This window comes from Gallus gallus, chromosome 1 (genome assembly GCF_016699485.2).
Source record: "Gallus gallus isolate bGalGal1 chromosome 1, bGalGal1.mat.broiler.GRCg7b, whole genome shotgun sequence".
Lineage (NCBI taxonomy): Eukaryota > Metazoa > Chordata > Aves > Galliformes > Phasianidae > Gallus > Gallus gallus.
In genome coordinates, this window is record NC_052532.1 from 36,376,014 (window position 1) to 36,398,186 (window position 22,173).

The 22,173-nt window shown below is 38.4% G+C and overlaps 1 protein-coding gene across 3 annotated transcripts in view; it reads left to right on the forward strand.

The window, feature by feature from the left end:
* LGR5 (leucine rich repeat containing G protein-coupled receptor 5) overlaps positions 1-22,173 on the forward strand; it is an 85,968-nt gene that overhangs the window by 16,264 nt on the left and 47,531 nt on the right. For all 3 annotated transcript variants that reach the window (XM_425441.7, XM_040669680.2, XM_046912467.1), the window contains exon 2: positions 16,418-16,489. In XM_425441.7, coding sequence (XP_425441.3) covers positions 16,418-16,489 — 72 coding nt within the window. The remainder of the gene's footprint in view (positions 1-16,417; positions 16,490-22,173) is intronic.

Genomic DNA, 22,173 nt, shown 5'->3' on the forward strand with positions numbered 1-22,173 from the left:
CTGAGGATGCTGTTTGATTTCCCAAGGCATTTTGGTGTCTTTCTTCATAGTCATCGTAGAATAATTCAGTGGTTAATTAAAGGTTGGATCTGCTGCTGACATAAGATTTACAGATGAGGGTTTTTAATCCCACAAAGTGAAAGCAAAAAAGCCGTAGCCTAAGCCAAATTACTGGACATCTTGATTCCTGATTCAGGTAGGTTGCAGCTCTGCAGGCCTAGCTGTGGCTGTCAACCCAGGAAATGCATGTGGTATGGCACAGAACTCAGCTGTGTTTTTTGGGAGATGTTATTCTTCTTCTCCTTGGCTTCAACTATTTTATTTAGGTACAAATCAAGATGCCCTAAATGAGATTAACTTTCACTCTAAAACCATTAACATGCAATCAGCATGAAATGCCAGGGCATGGTCCTGCAGTCTTAACCCAGACAGTTCTCACTCATACAATCTTACTGAAGTCCATGGGTTTCAGAATCTTCCACTTTTAATCCCTGTCTTTAAAATGAAGATTATTCTGGAAATACCTACTAACCAGCCTAACTAGTATTATACTAAGAAGCCTTCGAAGAATACATGCGCCTGTCATTTTGGAAGCTTGCTGCCAATCAACAGTCTGACATTCTGTCTGTAACATGTCTACTATTGTAAGCAGATCTCTAAATTGTCCATCACAAATGACTTAGAATAAATTACTGAAGTGCTTTGTTCAGTCTTTAGCTATCTCACTTTCATGAATGTGTATTACAAGGATATAGAAGGTATTTTGTGGAGGTTGTTGGAGTTTAAAACACCCTTTCCTTGCAGGGCCAAGACGAACATTAGGGCCTCGCATTTGCACATATACTTTTGTGCTATGCAGTAATAATGCAGAGAAAAATCATGTAACCTTAGGATGTACTAAAGGAAGGTTAAGGATCACATCTTCCCCCAGGCTTCCCTATTTTTCAGAATCGAGTAGTTCAGCAGGCAATTACAGCCAGCCTGCTTAATAATTTCATTCACCTACATCTTTATATACTGAAAGTTATGTTTAAAACTCAGATAAGCATAAGGATTCTATTTATCATTTGTGTTTCAGTTATATTGCAGTCCACAGTCATAATCAGGATTGTGGATCCACTGTGTCAGATACAGTTAAAATACAGAGGTAGGATCTATAAAAACTTTAGCAGGGAAAGAAAAAAAAAAAACCCAAAACAGCTATTTATGATGAATGGGAAAACCATTTTATGGCGTGGATAGAAAACATGGGGCATATGTTCTGTCTCAAAGACGCTCCTATTAAAAAAAATAATATCCTTTAAAGACTGAGTTTGGAAAATTAATTTCCCCTGCCAGCAAGATGCACTGAATAGTGTTTGTGGGGGGGGGGGGGGGGAAGTATATTTCTGTATGATGTCACTCTTAAACTGAAGTAAATAGCAGATTTTTTGGTTGACTTTCTATCTCCTACAAAATGTTGGCATTGTAAACATCTGCAGTACTTGTATCCTGACCCAAGTGATGTCAGCCACAAAAGCTATGTTTGAACGTGAGAACATAGTCACAAAAATAAAAACTGATGGAAGAATTGCAACAAAACATAGATACATTCATTGAAGCACTACTGAGAGTTGTGGTTAGCCAGGGAATATTTATTGTTTAAGCTTGAGGAGGCAGTGTCATCCTATAGGTCATCTGACAATCAGACCTATATTTTCTTCTCAGTCTTGCAATCCTGCTTGCCACAACAAGATCCGTTTCTCTCTCTTTTTACAATCTCTTCAAATTTTAAACAGTTACTTACTCTTTCTTTAGGGATTTTTTTTTTAAAAACTACTCCATAATTGAATATTACTGTACAAAAAGAAAAACTGGGTAGAGGAAATGGTAAGCATGTAATTACTTCAAGTCAGATAAGATGTTTCTGCTTAGAAAATTCTCACCACCACCATCCCTGCCAGTATACATCATTCGTGGTTGTTGCTGGGCAGAAGATGCTCCTCTGGCCCTTCCGGGAGAAGAGATAGCAATTGTGTCTCAGAACATTAAATTAAGTCACATTTTCTGTACAGTGCAAGGTAGAGTACAGATACCTACAGCTCTTTATGCACAAATCAGAGGAAGGGCGAGGTTGCCTTTTCCCTTATTCTGAGCTGCACAGAAATTAGCTTCCTAAGCCCTGGGCGTATTTAGAATAAAAACTGTGAGAAAATAAAAGGATCTCTGACTCCTACAGGAGGAAAACACTGGCCCTTGTTCTGAAAGTCATCCTTCTTCCATTAAAAGGCCAAGGTTTTTGTTTGTTTGTTTGTTTGTTTGTTTGTTTGTTTTTTAAATAACATTCTCATGGCAATCTGGAAATCCAACTCTCATAGTGGTACAGAAAAAGTTTTAGAAGGAACACTTCACTCTTCTGCGATACCACTCACTTCTGGTCCCAAAGGATTCAACATGCATTTGGAGTAACATCTACACAGATTTTTTTAGAAGGAGGTGTGAACTCTGCCTGTGTTCTGAGCATTTGGAAACCATCAGCAAAACACCGAGTCTAACCTTACCTGGCAGGACAGTGTGAATCCCAGTCTCAGAATTCAGTGTAATTGCCAAAGCATAGGTAACTATTGCACTTGATTTGCCTTAGGGTATCCTGCCCGGTCTTCAACTGTGTCTTCAAAAGGCAGTGGGTCTTGTTGTAGATCATAATGTTATGTTTGCCAGCCTTGCTTGGATATCTCACATAACTTAGGCTATTTCAGATGACTCCATGTTTAGCCAACTAGATTGATTCTCTGTTCTTCAATGCAGCATTTGGCTGCTCACACATACTTAACTCATGCAAGTTAAGGTACTTCAGGTTGTCTGACATATCCCCATGGAGTAAAAAAGAGATGGGCAGGAAGCACATCCCCTACGGTGTGGAAAGTATTTAGAAGACAGACAGGCACCTCACGGAGTGGCCAGGAGATAAAAATCGGACCCAGTCTACATTTAATCTGCCAAGAGACCAGTGGCATAGTTAGTCCAGAAATCTTCAAGATACATCATTGTGATATTATTAGCACAGTAACTTGGGGTATTGAAAGGGGCCAGTTTTGATCTGGAAAAACCCTGCTGCTTAGGCGGTGTGACACACTTCAGATTAGTTTTGCAGTGAGTTGGGCTGAGGATGGGTGATCTGTTAGGCCACATCCATGCTGCAGGTCACACTTAAAAGTGTGAAGTCTCCTCAGTTGATAGCAAAAAAATATGGGGGGCACTTGTCGCCCCCATAGGTTGATAGAAAGGTAGACAAAAGAAGATGATGCAAGGACTGACCTTCAGGTATAGTTCACGTAAATTTGCATATACAAGTATTTGATTACAATTTTCCCTTATGTCAGAGAATGGTGATCTTTTGGTATCCTTGTAAGGACTGTGCAGTGAATTTCACTGATCCCTAGTTTGAATATTCTTGTCACTCACAGTAAATGATCCAGTATGGTGAAAAGGTCTGTTTGTTCAGACACTGAGATCTATCTGGATGAGGAGAAATTTGGCAGGGATGTGTTTTCTCTTTTGCTTTTTAATTTAATATTAAACAATCTGCCTAACATTGTGTCACTGACATCTCTTCCAATTTTGTTTCTGTTTTTCTTATTTTCTGTGATGCAGAAATATTTTATCTTGATTATTTTAATAATAATAGTAATTAGATGCTTTGTAGCCTTCAAAATGGTATTGCTTACTGGTTGCAAAATGCAAAATGCAAAAAAAAAAATCAAGAAAACACCAACATCGATAGGTCATACAACTTAAATAGAAGTGTGTGTGTTATTAAACTTTGCAGATGCATAAAGTTTTTATTAAATACTAGAAAGTAAAAATTTTGAGCTACAATTATTACTGAGTTCTATCTTTACTTTTCCTTTAAACAAAAAAAAAAATAAAATCTTTTGATTAAGGGAAATGTTAAACTGTTTCCTTAGATGAAGCAATCAGATTGTGCTTTAATCTGTTTCATTGTTGAATTAGAAGAAACATACCTTCCACTCTTAAAATAGTAATGTAATTGTAAAGTTGTCAGTCTGGGGTTACTATTTGAACTGATTACACTTGATAAAAATAACAAGCCATGACAAATAGAGGGGCTAGGTTTCAGTAATTCACTAAAGAATGTCTCTACCAAGTCTTTGTGGCAAAATGTCGTGTTTGCAGGACAAATGCAGAGTTGAAATAACAACCCATGAATACCACTGGTGAAATGGCTATGTACACAAGGTGAATGCTAAAGTTTTCCCTTCTGAATGGACCTTTTAATCCAGGCATTATCTAGGCTCTGAAAAAGTCTTCAGTGGCCTTACGTACAGATTAATGGGAAAAGCTGAGACTCGGAGTTGGGCTATTTGCAGAAACAGTTTTTAAGATTTACTGATGGTTGACAAATGCCATTTAAGCTTTCAAAGCCATCAATATGCTATTGAAAGGGATTTAGAGGGAAATCTTCCCACTATAGAGGACGAGGACTTTGAAGGATCTCGGTGGAAGCCCTTGGTCTCCCCACCCCTCCAAACCTTTCACTGCCTTCCTTCAGCATATAGAGCCTGAAACGCGTGGCTATGGGAAAAGGGGGGAAGGTCCCTTTCAAGGGCGTTTGTATATAACCAAATGTGCCAATCTGCTTTTGTTCAGCCATGAGAACTGAATAGGAGTGTTTCTAGAAGAAGTCTCTTGTGCTCATGGTCAGCTTTTCAATAGGCTTTCTGCTAATAGATTTTTAATATGTAAGCTGCAAATGGTGAAACACAAGTTTGAAATTTTTATTGAATTCAAAAATTGCCCAGAAAAGACTTTCTGCCCTATAGCATTAGTTAATGATGCTACCATTTCACCATTTCCTTCTCTAACTCTGAGTTTTAAATAAAAGTATCCTCATACATTATACATGTGACATGACAAATCATCAGAGCTTGGATTTTAATTACTTAAAATAATGCCCTGTCTTTTTTTTCCACAGACATTTTAAAGCACACTTCTATGTCCTCTCTTTTCTCTGGGTATTTAAAAGCTTATTTACAAACCACATGTCTTTATTAAAAAATGTTCATTATGGGACCAGGTTAGTAAAAAAAGAAAAGACCTTTGACTACCATGTTTTTGTTAAAGGGGTTTTAATTTAAGATCAGAATAGCTTGAAGTCTTGGGTTGTTTTTTTTTCATGTACTGTGCTGGATCCTCAGGAACCACGATGAAAATTCTGAAGAACTTAATAAAGCTACAGAAGAAAACAGAACTTGCCAGAGCCTGTGGTCCTCTTAATAGCAATGGTGTTAATGCATGTAGAGCCATGCAGTGCCATCATCTTCAATCTACTGCAAGTGTGTGAAAGTGCTGCCATCCAAATGCCAAAACCATGACTGAGAGGGGAATCCCTCACCTAGCACGTCTTCGCACCAGCCTGTGGGCTGGGGTAGTCTCTTTGTGTACCAGGTCTGTGGGGCACAGACCTACCTGCACCAGTCTGAGTCCCAGCAACCCTAAACACCCCTTGGAGAGAAGGCCAGGCTGACTGAGCTCAGGAGAATGCGGGCAATAGGATAGCACCTGTGTTTCAAGACCTGCTTCTGCTTTGCAAATGCTTTGACTTTATTGCTGTCCTATATTTCATTACCACCTGTATCACTCTCAAGCTGGCATCCTTTCTCTCACCATGTAGGGAAGAGTTGCTGCCACATAGGAGGTAGGCAGTGTTGTGATCACTTGTGCAACTTGACCATCACAAGGTAAATTAAGCCTTGAGAAGATCTCCCAGAGTGTCATAGAGGCTGAGCCTTTAGTTCCAAAATGTTAATTCCTCTTCCCCTGTAAAGAACAATCACAGTGTAGATCGTTGTGGGTGGACTTTCTGTGCTCCTGGTATTGCTGACTGGAAAGCTGAACCTTACATGAGAGAAAAGTTGAGCAAAGGCTTGAGAGGAGGAGGAAAGAAAAAATGAGCCGAACCAACAGATTGCTTTGGAAATAGATGAGGAACTAAAATATAAGTACCCAAATAACTGAAGCAGCCATTACACGGAAAAGAAATAAATAAAAGAGATAAAGGCTATAATGGTGAACAATGTGGAAGTAAAATAAACTGAGATAAACCACATCCTTACATTTTCTGAACCCTCTTACTTAGAAAAAAACAGCAACATTGATTTTCAGCAGCTATTACTGTGCCTCTCTCTCCTTACCATTCCATCTTTAATTCAACAGATTTTAGAAATGATAAAATAAAAGGGCTAGGGAAAAAAAAATAGGTAGCAATCTTCCCAGTGAACCCTGCAGTACTGCTATCACTACTCCAGGCAGAGATGTCCTGTTGCACGATTTCCATGACTGTGCAATACTGTCTATTGGGTAGAAGCTGGCATGAGGCACCGCAGGAAGATGTCCTGCTCTCATGAGTGTCAGTGGGAGCTCTGCTCCCAGCATCAGTGGAGCCAGGTGTTTGCCCCCAGGCTCTGCTGCAGTGCTGACATTGATTTGCTGTGCTGTAAGTTGTAAGTCATGTAAATAATAGGACGACTGATTCTTTCCAGCATTTTTATGGCATTCGGAATTGCTAGAGAAAAGAACTGAGATCTTGGAAAGTTCATTTCGTGTTCAAAAAAAAAAAAGCAGAACAGACAGGTGCAGTATAGGGAACGCACTTATGTCATATACGCACCTGTGTGCATACATATGGCTCTGCTGCCAGCTGTTGCTCGTAAACTCTTGCTGGTTTACGTTTGTTAAAGGTTTGTTTTGCCTACTGATGTCTTATAATATTGCTCTGTGTTATCTCCAAGAAGACCCCAAACTGGTATTTGATACTTGAAACTAAGACATAGCAGTGGCTGTGGCTGAACGGTGCCCATTAACTGTTTATCCTGAAGAGATTTTCTGCAGATCATTGTAACAATCACAAGAAGTGGTGGGTCACTGGCCTTGAAATGAGGTTGCCAAACAGTAGATTGTATAAACACTGCGAATAAAAGGAAGGAAACAGGAATCATTTAGTCTGAATCACAGTCTGCTAGCTCCACTCAAACTAAGTGTTAGTCCAGCTGATCTCAGTAGAAATAGTTGTGAAGTATTTTGCCTGCATCCATTTCGCATGTACAGCTCTGATTCCAGTTATTTAAGTTATGAGGAAGGTAAGGAAATTATCTAAAGAGGAGACACGTTCATAAAAAAAAGCAGTGCAGCCCTTTTTCCTGATGATTATGATGGTATAACAGCATGTGAAAATACATGCCAGCTCTGTCCTGCACAAGTGAGGTCTCTACTGGAGGGTTCCCCTTGGCATAGTGAGTTAGTGTGTGCTCAGCCCTGTTCCAGAGCTGAATTGCTTGCAGCTACCTCAGGTATTTGCTGACATGAAGTACAGCTGTTCTGTTACAAGCAAAGAACGTGTGTGCACCAGGTATAGATGATGTCTGTATAATATTAAGGATTTGATGTCTGTTTGTCTTCAGAGTATTTTATACCAGTCTGTGTGAAAGTATCTGATGATGAGCGAATTTTGAACATTTCAGGGGAAAAAAAAACATAACTGGATGAAGAAATGCAGTATTCTCAAGTGTGTTATCTTTGTAAGAAAAAAAAAAAACTATAAATAGTTCTTGGCACTTATTGTTGCAGAAGTTTTGTTGTTCAGTTTGCCAGTGACAAATCTGACAGCTCTGTCATTGCACAGAGCTCTGTGGAAGGTGTTGTGAGAGGCTGTCAGACAGTCAGGAGATGGTTGTGTTAGACAGAAAGGGAAAATGTGTGCATAAAAAAATGCACAGCTTTGTATATCAGAAGAATATTGAGAGTATTTGCATCCAGGGCATAAGACCACCCCTAAACCAACATGGCCAAATGAAAAAATGTTCTGCTTCACCTCCCTCATTTGTTTCTCCTCTGTACTTTTTCTTGTGGTGGCACAAGCAGCAATGCAACGAACCAGATCAGAGAATTGATTTGCATTAGAAGTGTTTTTTATTTCCCTGCTGGATTTGTTTTAATCTAGATCAGATGCAACGTTGATTCAGAAACATCCTTAAAAGGAAGGGGCAGTGGTGGGATGAGAGGAGATCAGGAGTGATTATTCTGGTAAGAAAGTTGACTGAAAGAGTGTGCAGGTAATATGGCACCCATTGGATTGTCCATGCAATGAAGAGAAGCTTCTGTAAATAATTACTTCAGCTAAGCAACAACACAAATATAGTCATGTGAATAATTCAGAGTAGTAGTTGTGATACAGCATAGCATCATTTACTCTGATGAAAGTCTTAGATAACTCTTCAATAACACAAATTTCAACTGAAGTATTGTAAAAGTAACAGTGCAATTAGTCAGGATGAAAGAGGTGAACCCTTGGCATGGCTGAATGAAGATTTTGCCATTCCTTTACCATGTTAAAACCAATTAAGGAATACCAAGTTTATATCAAATACATCTGCTATCATACCTTACAGAAAATGACATTGCGCAGAGCCCCTGCCTTGTGAAATTAATACATCCATAGCAGCATCCTGCTCTGTCAGGGATAATTAGACTGTTTGAGGGCACCTCCCATGATTAAAGTATTCCAGCTCCAGACCTAGCTCACTCACCTGTACCTGGGGCTCTCAGCACTGGGCAATGTAGTGTGTGTATTTCCTGCTCCAAATGCAGCACAAATTCATGCACAAATTTCTGGATACTCAGGCTCTACCACAGCCAGAATGCATTTGCAGTAGGTGCTGTCAGAGCTGTTTAATGGTTAAATCTTCAGATTTGTGCTATGGAATAGGGGCAAATTAAGACCAGCAGAAGTTACTTAGAGTGTACCTTGTTACGAGTAAAATCAGGTTGATCCTAATTCATTTCTACTCTCAGCAGCCTCACTGAAGTTTTACTGGATGTTTTGATGAACATGAGTTTTAAAATTGATTTGTATATTATGATCTATGCTGTGCATTACACTCATCTTGGTATTGAGTCCAATTGGCTGTGTGGCCTATGGCCTCCTTCATGGCTTTAGACCTGTATTTTGAGTCTGTCTATATTCAGGTGTCTTTTGAATTCCTTTCTGATGTTGACAATGTGTAGTGGGCCAGTAAGCAAAATATTCTGTGCTTTGTAGACCCTCTCCTTTCATATCAGTAGTCATAAGTTAGGAATAACTTCATTGAATTCTGAGAGATGAAATGACAAACCTAGAATTACAAGGAAGTTGTGCCTAGTTTTTCTGAAGTAAATGAATGTGCCACTTTAGGGAAAAACAAACAAACAAAAGCTATTCTTCTTAATTTTGGCATTGTTGTATCAAATACAACAATTTTTGTAAAGATAAGCAATATGTAGAGATGCAGAACATATTATGAAACTAAGAGAGACCCCAGTACTTCTTCCTAGACTTGGTCACTTCTAACACATAACTTTTCTGAAGTTAACTGTGCTGTCCTTCATCAAAAACAAGAGAAACAGTACCTGATAAACAAATAGGTAATGACAAAAAACAGAACAAACACTGTAGTAGACTTCTTCATAAATTGCAATAAAACCTGTTGTGTATTGTCTTCAGCATTTGAACAAGATAAATAGTGTCTGCAGAACTCATATAATCTATTTGAATTAGTGCAGCAGAAACAAGTAATAACTCACAAAGTAAAATCATGCTAATGCAATCTGTGGGCATGGGAGGAAGAGAAATTCTATTCAATTCTTTTAATTGCTCCTGCTGGCTCCTGTGCTATAAAATATTCCTTTAGATATTTAAGCTGTAAATTATATGAGTTAAGTACAGTATATGATTGACATGTTGGAATGTTCTTGTAACTTATCCTGCTAATTATTACTTACCAGACTGAGTCTTCAATGCCAAGCGAAGAGCCATGAATCAGCTTTGAAAGTACATGGGTAATTTCACCTAGGGAGCATTGTGAATTTGATACACAAAAAAAAAGCACAGCTCCAGAATCGTTGTACCTAAAATAAAATGTCAGGTACTTGTCAGATTAATTCAGCACTGTGTTTGTTTGATCTGATCTTTGATCTTTACTTTCTTTTTGACCTTAATTGTTTGCTCTGCCCTGCTCCCTCTGCTGGAGTCTTGGATAAACTGAATGGCAAAATTGTTTCCTGAAAAGATTAATCATGCACGTACTGTTTGCTTTACAAATGTTCTGCAGTCTAGATTTAAGCAAGCCTTTGATGGCTGTTTATATGACAGAATTGCCTACCACATTCAGGAATAATGCATGATGGTTAAAATGAGATTGGTACAGAGCTGCTTCAGTGATAAACCATTTTACTTTCTATGATATTAGAGGAATCCAGTGACAGGTGTCAGGAAGTTCAGATTTTGACCACAGAGTTTCATCAGTTCTGTTAATTTGTGTTGAACCCAGCCACGGTGTATCAACATGGTTTGCCTGGATCTGTTACTCAGCATTCACCCAACAGCAGAGAAGAGGTGCAGACAGAGCTCTCCTGACCTTCCCTTTGATGCTTCCATAAGTTCAAACCGTCTGTGGGATCCTTCCCATAGGTACCTATTTAAAATTGCAGAGGTTCCATCATCTTTAAGCAGAATGCACTGCTGGAAGTCATACCGCTGGTGTGCAGAAGAAAGGGAAGCAAAGTGCCGAGGGTCAGAGGGAAAACTGGCCCCATACATTAGCACAAATCTCGTGGAGAGGTGCCAACACACACACTGTCACCGCAAGCTCTGTTCCTATATGATCTGGAAGATTTTTCTGAATAAAATGTTTGGTGCTTCAAATGTGAACCATGTGGTGTAAATTCATATCTTAATCATAGTTTTGCCGTGGAGGCCTTCAAAGAACCACAGGTGCAGTTAGCAGCTCGTTTTGAGAAGAAATGTCATACTTTAACTGCTTCACAACATTTATGGCTCCTCCCTGTTCTTCTCTCCATGGGTGTGTTAAACGTGGAAACGCATGCATGCCAGTTTGCAAGTTGATTTTGGAAGACAGTATAATCCAGAACCATCAGACTGAAAATACGGTCATGGTTTTGTGGAGCCATTTGGTGAAGCTGTTGACAGCTCATGCATCCCCATTTGGAAGAGTACTGTGTGAATGCTTTGGGGCACATTGGGGATCTAATGGCAAGGGCACTGCACAAATCATCCTGGTGTTTGGTTCCTTGGTGGCATACAGCTGAGTTTGACTGACAGCACATTGCTTCACCATTAGATGTCTTAGTTTCCCTTCTGTAAAGTGATGATAATTATTCATCTATTTATACATGGAGACCCTTGAATGAAGAAGTGCTATAGGAATATATTCTAAGAAATGTAAACTACTACTGCAGTGTTTGCAAGATTATCTGCTTTTAGTAACTACAGCAGATGGAGTTATTTTTAATATACGTAGAGAAGCAATTGTGGCAACAGACAGACAGCAAGCACTTAATAGCTAGCATATTCTTCCATTAAACAGTGGAGCTGGTAAAGTGTTCTGCCAACAGTGAAACCAAGCACGCTGCAGTAAAAAGATAGGCATAGCGAGGGAAAAGAAGCAGTAATTCTCACTCCTTTTCATTATATTGCATCACTACCTATATGATAGTGTCCAATTTAGCTGTAAATGGATTAAGGAAATGGCCCGACTTTAGAAGCTGTTCTCAGCTGGTAGGAACTCAATGTATTCAGTCTATTGTCAGTATTTTTATGTGAGTGCTTTCTCTTTCAAAGATTGCCATAAAAATAATTATTAATACATCTTGTTGGGGCAAGGCAGGCCTAGAGAAAGCATAACTAGCAATCATAATAGTAAGGCTTGATCATTTTTTAAAAATTAGACGACAACTGTTAAAAAATTATAGACTACAAAACTCATTGTCTTTCATCCTGGATTATTGTATTAGCCCTGTGATGGGTAGAGAAGTTTGTACTACTTAGTATAATAGAAGTATAACCTAGTAATAGATGAATAGGTTGGTGGAAGCCAATAGAAACCTTGCATATGTCCGAAGATGGATTTTTGTTCTCCTTTAAAGGGCATAAGAACAATGTGGAAAACTGATTCCAAGGTGAATAGTCCCTGAAACACCTCTTGTAATAATAGCTAATAACAGGTTAGTAACTTGGCCTCCAGACCCTACTGTTATATGTTAAGAACTAGTCCACTTAACTTGTTTTACTGGCTTTGGAGAGTTTACTGGGAACTATTCACTTTAAGATGATAACTGCTTTTTTTTTTCCAGCTTATGTATGCATGGACAACAAAACTGGGTGGGAGGAAAGACCTGCGTATTTACCCTTCTGAGCTCTGTTATGCAAATGCTTATAGTTTGTTCAAGGCATCACCAAGAAAAAAGAAAAAAAAAGATAGATGTAGATTTCAGTTTGCAGTATTTTCTGTTCTTCAAAAACGTAATCTGCTGCAGGAGCACCTGACAATTAAATGACAGGTAGGATTTCTTTCTCAAGTCACCAGAGACACAGCTGATGATTGATTGGCACAGAGTATAATTAAGATATCATTATAATGAGCCGTGTTGCCAATGCAGTCATTGAAGCAAATCTTTTTATCTTCTGAAAAGATAGAATTATCATTTGCTGGTATATTACTTTTAGAATCAGCAGTTGGAAATAGGCTGCCAGAATGCTAATGGGAAAAGAGATTATATGTTCATTTGACTATTCAAAATAACCTACTGCTTTTCTAGCACAGTTCTTAAGCTCATGCTGAGCTTAATTTTCACATATGTTGATCTGATACTATTGATATACAATAGGAGAATTTTAAAACTCAGCACGTACTTTAAATGATGCAGCTCCTTACTGACATCAGTGGAGTTTTCAGGTACTTCAGTGGTGGAATATAGGAAAGGTTGTGTCTATCAACTCATTAAAGATTTTTCAATACGCTAATAATTTTAAGTTTTTCATCACAGTAGCTTTTAAGACTACTGAGTTGGATAAGAATTGATTGCAGTTCCAACTGTTTTGCTTCTGCTGAGTATATATGCACAAGCACACAAGGCAAATTGGGAAATGGGTCTGGTACAGGAACAGAATAGTTCCTCTGGGGATGATTAGGAGACTTACTACCTTGATTTTAATATTTTTCTCAACATTACAGCACAAACCCCTATGTACAAGCCATGTTTAATCTCCTTCTGTTTTCTAGTAAGAGCAAATTACTGATTTTGACAGGCCAGCCCTGAAAGGAGAAATCAGAAAGCCTGTTTGATGTACTTTTTGGAAAGAAATCATTGCATTTGCAGGGCACCTTTTATAGTCATAATCTGTAAGCCTCCAATTTACCAGCTTGCTCTTCCTGGTTGTTAGGTATGCTTGATCTGTCTAGTGGCCATAAAGCTCATTGTAGATAGGTCTCTATCCTCCTTTTTTTTTTGTCTTTGGAACACTATGAAGAATTTCTGCTCAGCAGCTGAAACTTTACAGTGTGATCCTAACATGAGATATGATTGGTTGCATTGTGTTCATCTCGCTTCTTCTAGCATCACCCCAGAAGTAGCTTCAGATCATGGGACTTCTAAGTCCCTTAGTTCCTTCAGCAAATGAAATTGGATGAAATGCATCCATGGTGATTATGACCCAAAAGAGTACTCTGAATCTGGGAACTGTAAGTGCAAATGAATTACTACAGTGCCAGTGCAAGCGATGTAAGGTTAATATGGGTGAAATAATGTCATCTAATCAGTCAGTTGGTACAGTTGGGAAAAGCAGAGGTTTTTGATTCTTGTGTTTGAAAGTTTCTAAGTATTTCCAGCTGTATCAGCCTAATCAGAAGATATTACTTCTCCCTGCAGTAGTCTTTCTGAGATTCTGAAACCATTAAGGCTGCAACAATAACACACTGACAACACGGACTGCAGCGGTCGGTGTATTAGTTAGCAGTGTGTAAAAACAAGCTTGGAAAGGCGTTATTGAACAAATCTGGAAATAATTTTTGTTTATGAGAAAAATGTTAAAAATATACATACTTATACAGACACATGATGTCTGCTCTGAAAGTAACGCCTCCTTTTGTATTATGTTGGCCCAGGACATCAGAGGTAAATGTTAGTTGCATGGCAATACAGTTTGAATCTTCCAACCAGTATCCCATTCCATGTTGTTGCTGTGTGACAGATGGCAGCAGAGGGGCACTCTGACACAATGGTGTCTGACATGGAAGGGTGTATGAAGCAAACATGTGTCGCTGAAATCCTCTACGCAGAAATAATTGCCCCCACTGATATTCATCAATGCTTGATGAACTTTTCTGGAGACCAAAGAGTAGACATGAGTGATGCTTTCTGTAAATCCACCTGTAGGATCTAAAGATGCTTTAAATAAAAGTGTATATTGTTGATTTTCTGATTGTGCATCAAAGCATGTAATCAAAGTGGTCTTTTGTTTCAATCCTCTTCAGATAATAGAGCGAGTCTGGTCTGCAGACTGCCTGTGAAATGTGTTATCGAGTATGGATCGGGAGTTCAGAGATATGGGATTCTGGGGATATCAGACAAGTCCTGCTTACTACTAATATAAATTAATGTACTATAAAAATAGACTTCAGATTTTCCTGGTCAGTCATCCAGAGCACTGATTAATGCTGTTTGTAGAGTGCCCTAAATGCTTGCCTATTTGAAGAAGAATCACTCTCACCTTCCATTATCTCTGACTTTTTGGGTCTAAAATGTGTTCTGGTATGTTTACAAAAACCCATTAGGACAAATGTTGAAATCCCATTATGAAAACCATGTTAAAATGCCATTTCGTCTTCACATTCAGTAGTATATGATTCACTGAGTGAGTTTTGCTTTTGCCAAATAAATCTATGCATTTGTTCCTCTGCCAGAATAAATCCTTTAGGCATTTATCAAAGTGAAAGGCTAATAACCTGCTAAACTGTATGGAAGAATTAGGTGGTAAAGTATTACAATAAAGAATGAATTTAGTAAGTACATTTCTGAAATTATACTTTGATTTTGAAGTGGATGCAGAGAGACCTTACCCAATAGTGATTCAATAATTGTTGTAAAGTATTAACACATTTCCTTTATTTCTTAATCTCTACATGAAGTGTTCTTAAATTACACATTTTTAAATTCAGAAAAAGATCAAACATCAAAATTAACAATGCTGGCTAAAAACATATATTCTGTAATGTGAAACAGACTGTGAACAATAGAAAGTGGATGGAACAGGAATAGGAATAGGAATAGGAATAGGAATAGGAATAGGAATAGGAATAGGAATAGGAATAGGAATAGGAATAGGAATAGGAATAGGAATAGGAATAGGAATAGGAATAGGAATAGGATGCCTACCCACCGAAGTACAGATAACTTATTTACCTTATGAGCTCTCAACAGCTGGAAGAAATAAAGTTATTCAAATACTATCCAAAGCCTCTAGAACCTGTAAGTGTGCTTTCAAGTATATATGTTTATATTGTTTTGTTAAAATGATCACATAACATTGCATAAAATATGCCGTCCTCTGATATTTTTCTTTTAACAGCATCTATAGTAATTTTGACATAGTTGTGTAAGTTTTATCTTCCATGTAGAATTTTATTATGCAGTCTGTTTACAGTTTTTATTCCTAACGTTAAGTCAATTGTAATGATAGTATTGGGCATGGGGAAGACAATGGAAAAAATGAAGAAACACCTTCAGCATTAGCAGTTATTGTATGAAATGTAGCCTGAACCATAGCCTGAATGAGCTCTGACAGAGCTGATATGGCTGGTTGTTTCCTGTGCCAGGAACTACTGTGGAACCCCACCAGGAAGTGTGCTACAGAGAAGGATCACATTACACCCTTGTTTTATGGTTCATTTCACTTACTTAATGCAATTTGAGAACCTGCAAAAAAAAGAGCACTCTAGAAAGGGGATGTTTATTTTTTGAAAATATGTCCTTTCTTTAACTCAAGTGAGTTGGGCTTAGGGAACACCTAACGTGACTCAGGGAAAATCAGTAGGCTCATGCAGCAAGCTGTACAGCAAAACCATTATTTTTCCATGCTCATGAAATGTAAAGAATCATGCAAATAGTTTGCACCTGTGCAGCTTTGCTTGTCTGCTTTAGTAAACCTACGGTGTGCTGGAGTGCAAAGACAATGAATATCAGAGTAGTTTTCCTTTACTACTCCAAATAAATTTTAATACAGTACAGCGGTTTATTAAAATTATGTAGCCTAAAAGGGTTGTTTAGTATTCCAGCTGATTTATGGAGAGTGATAAAACATTCCAAATTTTTTGGAAATAAGGAACATGCAGTAGCTTGTATTGCTTTGACAGAGCCATTTTCATACAAAAGTAGAATGTTTAAAGTGCTAACTAGATAATGATTCATCAGTTCTGGCAGAGGAACTAATTTTTGTTAATGTATTACTTAAAAATGTGTGGAATGAACAGCTGGATACCACAGTTGTGACATGCCATACTAAGTCTCTGTCTGTTTTCCCCTACAGTGATCTCAGTATGAACAACATTACTAAGCTGCCCTCGAACCCCGTGCACAATCTCCGCTTCCTGGAAGAGCTGTAAGTATCATTGTATCCTTGATGGGCATAGTCAGCGCTAGACACATTCCTATGTTTGTCTCTCATACTTACTGTGGGAACCAGATAAAACGGTGCAGGAAAGCTGTCAGCCTGACACTTTTGGCACATGCGGAAGCACTTAGTTGGAAAAAAAAAATAGATTGCTTGTGATTCTGGAAGTGAACTTATAAAAGAGTTACCGAGAGGCTACAACTTCTCAAGGCAGGGGCAGAGCCAAACAAATTAAAATTTTCAAACAAGGGCTGTTTAAAAGAACTGGATTGCTTTTTGGAAATAGTTAAGCAGCAGGATATTAAAAGTTTGAATACTGGCTCATGTTTATTAAAATCGCAAGTAAAGCTATAATCAAAACCAAATCTTGCTGCTTCGTTCTGCCTGTGTCAAGGACAATTGAGTCCACATTTCGTAGTATCAAGGCTTCTTGTCCCAATCACTTTTAATTACTGTTTCCTTACTCTTAAGTTTAGCATCCCTGAAGGGTGACTGTAAAATGCAGAATCCTACACAAAGCTTAGCTAGGCTATCTAGTACGTTCACTGAGGGGGAAAAGCACACTGCAAAAACCAGCTGACCAAACACTACATCAAAAGAGGAATGCTGGTTTGAAGTGATGGTGGCTAACCAAAAGTGAAAAGTATTGTGCATTCTTGAGACCTGGATTTAGCAGTGACCTTAGCTACAATGACCCAAGCTTAAAAGAAAATTTAGGTTCCTGAGGAGCAGCAGAGACTCTGTAAATGATGTACCAGAGCTCTTGTGGGAAAAAGCTGGCACCTGCATCTGCATCTGCATGAATACCTCTAAAAGTTGATTAAAAGAATTGTGTAGGCATCGACCCCTCCTATGAATCGTGCTTTATAAGCTTTTAAAACGAAAGCCCTTTTTTTTTATAGCCAGTTTAGCTACTAACACACCGTAAAACCCACATAAGAAATGCAAAGTCATGATTGTGCCCTCCTTGCAAAGCCACAGTTTATTTTAAGCTGTGAAATGTGCACAGTCCTCTGCAATTTAAATCACCTTTGGTTGTGTGTTGCACTGATGACTTCTGGTGTCCTTGCTAACACTCATTAGAATTTTGATATTTTGATACCTGGTATTTGCAGTCGGTATCTATGAAGGAAAAAAAAGAAAAAAAAAAAGATAACCATTTTGGTGATGCTGAGTTTGAGCAATGCTTGTTTTTTGTTTTTTTTTTTTTTTCCTGTTTCCTTTTCATCTTATATATTTTTGTCTTATTTTTATTACTGGTAGCACTTGCATTTACAAAGCATTTCTTTTAATTCTGTCTTTTCCTTTGCTTTCTTCCTCTCTTCGGTATTTATTGCTGCTGGTGCAGGTTTCAACCAAAGCAGGGACGTAACAAGGAGAGATGTCAAACACTGAGCGTTACAATATCAAGTGCACATGAAGGGAATCATGCCACAAAGACTTTGTGGATTTTTTTTATGTTCCTGTTTACTTGGTCATTCTCGAAGAGAGAAAAACAAAAGTTTGGGCTTTTCCTGGAGTGGAGTTTTTGTGCATCATGCCAAGTTACCTTCCCTCTCAAAATTAAATGACCCAAATAGTGAGACTTAATAGCACTGCTTGAGAGACTATTCAGCAATCTACTTCATCGCCCTGGTGAAGAAATATGGAAGTATTTAGAAGTGTTATTCTTGTGCTGGACCCATATGTTCCACCTTAAATATGAAACCGCTGTCCCTGTAACCCTTTCTTCCAAATTATGTAATTTCAGTTTCTCATGGTTGATAGCACCAGGAAGATACTTCATTGCTACATCTTGCTTTCCATGCGCACGGTCAGCTCCCCATTCGTTTCACACAATCCAATCATTCTGATGTTGCTTTATAGCAGCCATCCAATTTATATTCACTTTTCAAGTAAGTGTAGACAAGTGAGCCCTTTGAAGATGTGAGGTAACTGCTTACCTCTTCTTAAGGCAAATACAAACACATTGCACTGGGAGCGTCTTTGGTGTTCAGAGACATGTATAATACAATTCAGTCTAGTATTACTTAGACAAAAGTATAGACAATGGAAGGGGAACCGGATATTAAGTTCTGAAGCAGGCAGTAACAGCCACTGTAGTTCCCATGCTCCTTTGTACTCATTTCTGAGCATTGATTGGATGTATTAAAATTATTTTACCCATCCAAGCATTGCTACACTATTTCTACTCCTGGCTTACATGGGAATTCTATGTTTTGTTCGTCTGGCTCAGTTAAGGTGGACTGTTATAAAATGTAACTTGACCAATAATGCAGACATGGTAAAAATAAGATTTTACAAGATCTTTGTATCAAAGCATGTCTCCGTGAGATTAAAATGCATCTTAGAAATGCCTGTCCACTCTTTGAAATACAACTTCAGCAGCAGCTTAAAAATGCACTTTCTAGGGCTTTTTAACACTGGAAAATGTATTAGTAATCCCTTTATTGTAGTCCTGGTTCAGAAATCTGATAAAGGTTAATGACTGATCGACTGAGATTTAGCTTAAATGCTACATTCTTGATGTGTGGTTTGGCAATACTAGCATCTCGTTACCCCCAAAGAACTGGTCAGGTCTGCTCTGCAAATTCTGACCTCCTAAGCTGACTGATCCACTCCTCCAGCCGAGGTTCAACACCTCTGCAAGCAGCATTCTTGAGGTCCTGATGATTGTGCCTGGTATTTATCTTTAACTAAAGCCTTTGATCATTGAAATGCAGCAACATATTGAAACTATGCCATATTTTTGAAGTGCCTTTTCCTCCAAAAATCGTGGAAAATACTGTGGTTCTTTGAATTGTTGTAGCTCCTGAAAAGTTTTGTTTTGAGAAAGATTTTTTGTTTTCAAAATGATTTTTTTTTTCCAGGCCTTTAAGACCCATCATCATTTTTTTCTTAAAATGCACATGATGGAACTCCCACAGAGAAAAAAATCTATGCTTCAGCTGCTAGATTATCAGCAAGTTGCTCTGCATGGACTTGTACAACATCCTTAAGTAGAGTTCCTCATTATAAATTCAAAATAACTGCAGATATTTATCAGTATTACTAAGCCTAAGATTCAATCCTGTGTGGAGTTTTTCTAGATGCGTGTCATTCTACAATATATTTAGCACTCTTGTATTAATTGAGCAGTGAGTTAAAGCAATGCATTAAGAAAAAGCTTTTTAGGAAGTGTAAAGAATTACCTAGGTTAAGACTTACTTTTTAAGACAACAACATCTGAACGTAAGCATATCATTTTGAGATCACTAACACTTCAAAGCAGTGCCTGAAAGTGTTTTATTTTATAAATTGATATATCTGTGAAGAGTGAGGAAGAAAGCCAATAATCATTTAAAATTAGAAGATTCAGATCTAGCTACAAACATCTCCAGCTAGTTATCTCCACACGTAAATGGATACATATATGTATGCATACTGATAAATATATGCACACACACCCATGCACACACATATATTGCGCTTTCATTTCAATTTTAAACACAGGAACACTCCACAGAAGAGCAAATCTCGAAGTGATTCCTATGGTACTTTGCTGTTTTTCTGCAACTCTGAATAAACATTTCTGCAAAACAGTCACCAAAAACAAACAAACAAACAAACAAAAAAACAGGACTGTTTTATTACATTTATTTGACCTACAGAGTAAGACAGTTTCACAAAATCAAGTGATAGAGACACCTTCAATTAATTGAAAGCTACTTACAGGTACAGGAAAGCTTACTGAAACCCACGTCCATGTTTTTTCACATTGCCCACAGTATTACTATGTCAGTTATTTGGACAGAAGTGACTTTAAACATGCATTTTAATACTATACTGCAGGCAGGATTACAGATACAGTGCAAAACAGATGTATTATGTGAAACTCACCATCATGTGTGTGGAAATCCCTTTGCACTGCAGAAGTGGTTAGAAGACCACTGTATACATGAAAAAGAAGTTCTAAATAACCAGGCAAGACCCATTTACTATTTTCCTTTTACTTCCCTTTCTGTTTGTTCTATTTTCCTACAAAGAGGTTTTCAAAGCTGTTGGTGGGAATCAGGTGTTATTTTCCCTGCCGGCTCTGAGTGGTGGGACTGAGCTCTTCAGTCATTTATGTCTTTGAAAACTGAGAGCATTGGCTCCTGGGGTTGTGTACCATCCTTCGTTTTGTGCTGGTACAGGCACTTTGTGGCTAGCACTGAAAACTGGTTCTACACTTTTTACTATTATATAAGCTAGCAGTAAACATTACAGTGCTGCAGCTATAGTCCAAAACATTTTGGGAGAAGTGGGGAAATCTCTTAATTTACTTGAACACACTTTGGACAGGATGCTGAAAGTCTTTCCCAAAGATAGATCTGCATGGCCTTAGATACCTCCAAAGAAAGAAAAGTAAAAATACCTACAACAGATGTGCACAGCAAAAGTAAAACTAGATATGATGTAGTGTCTCAAACCGTCTACACGTGTCCTTCTAATGTCAGCTAAACAGCAGTTTTATGGGTTTTGCACAGCAGGTTTTACAGCTGCTGTTCCTGATGGAAATCAGCTTGTGCCATCTCCATCAGCAAGCGTTTCAAGGACTTTCCCTGTTAAACGACTTCCCACCCCATGTGTAATTCAAATGCAGTGCGCCAGCTGACACATGAGCTGGATATCCAGCCTCTTCACATGAATTGTGAATTCAGTGTCTTCACTTCATACATGCCTACATGCAGAGGCAATCTGTTTGGGATATGCCCTGTGCTGAGTGCACAGTGTTTATCAGTGGCATGTAACTGTGGCACATCATAAATGCCATTGCTGTGGGACAGACTTTGTTGATGACTCAGAGCTGTGGCTCCATGGCTTTGCAGAGAGGCACTGGAAGCAACTGTAATCATTTTCACCCCTAGCTTTTACACAGTTGCTTTGATTTACTACGAAAAAAAAAACCAAAAACCCACAGATCCAAATGCAGAAGATTCCTAGTGTACAAGATGACAGCCCTGCTGGTTCTGGAGCTGTCACTGTCTTTGTCCCTGTCCCTTTGATGGCTCCAAGCTGAAAGACAACAAAGAACTTCCCTGTGTGGCTGGGTCATCCTGGCACCCTCCAGACTGCCCCTCTTTCTCTGTTATCAATGATGACAAGATGAGGAACAAAAAGAAGAGAAACAATAGGGCAAATGCCTTACTAAATTAGAGCAGCTTGCATTGCTTGCAGAATGGATTGTGCTGACAGACAATTATTCTTGAAATGTTAATACAAATTTCAGGGAGCAGCCTTGACACTGCTGTGCATCTGTGGTGTGAAGGGGCAGCAGGGAAGAAGGTGAGGGGATCAAGATAAAGAGAAGTGAAAATAGGGAGACTTGTGCAAGTAAGAACAATGAAGGTTCTATGCTGATATCCAAGAAACTCTATCAGTGCTGTTGCGTTGCTGTTACTGAATGCAAGATAAAGTGAATTTTCAGCTTGCAACTTGTAAGTACTGATTGGAACTTGTAATTCATTACCAGCAATATTCAGTAGGAACTGGTTTATGCTATCAAATAGTCACAGGAAGAGCTTTTTGTGTTTTGCGATCAATACAGATAGTAAAATTATACTTAATTAACTTAGATGAAGCTATGCTTTATTAAATGTGCTATATTTCTATAGATCCTGAGGCAGGGTTTTAATTTAAGTCTTACACAT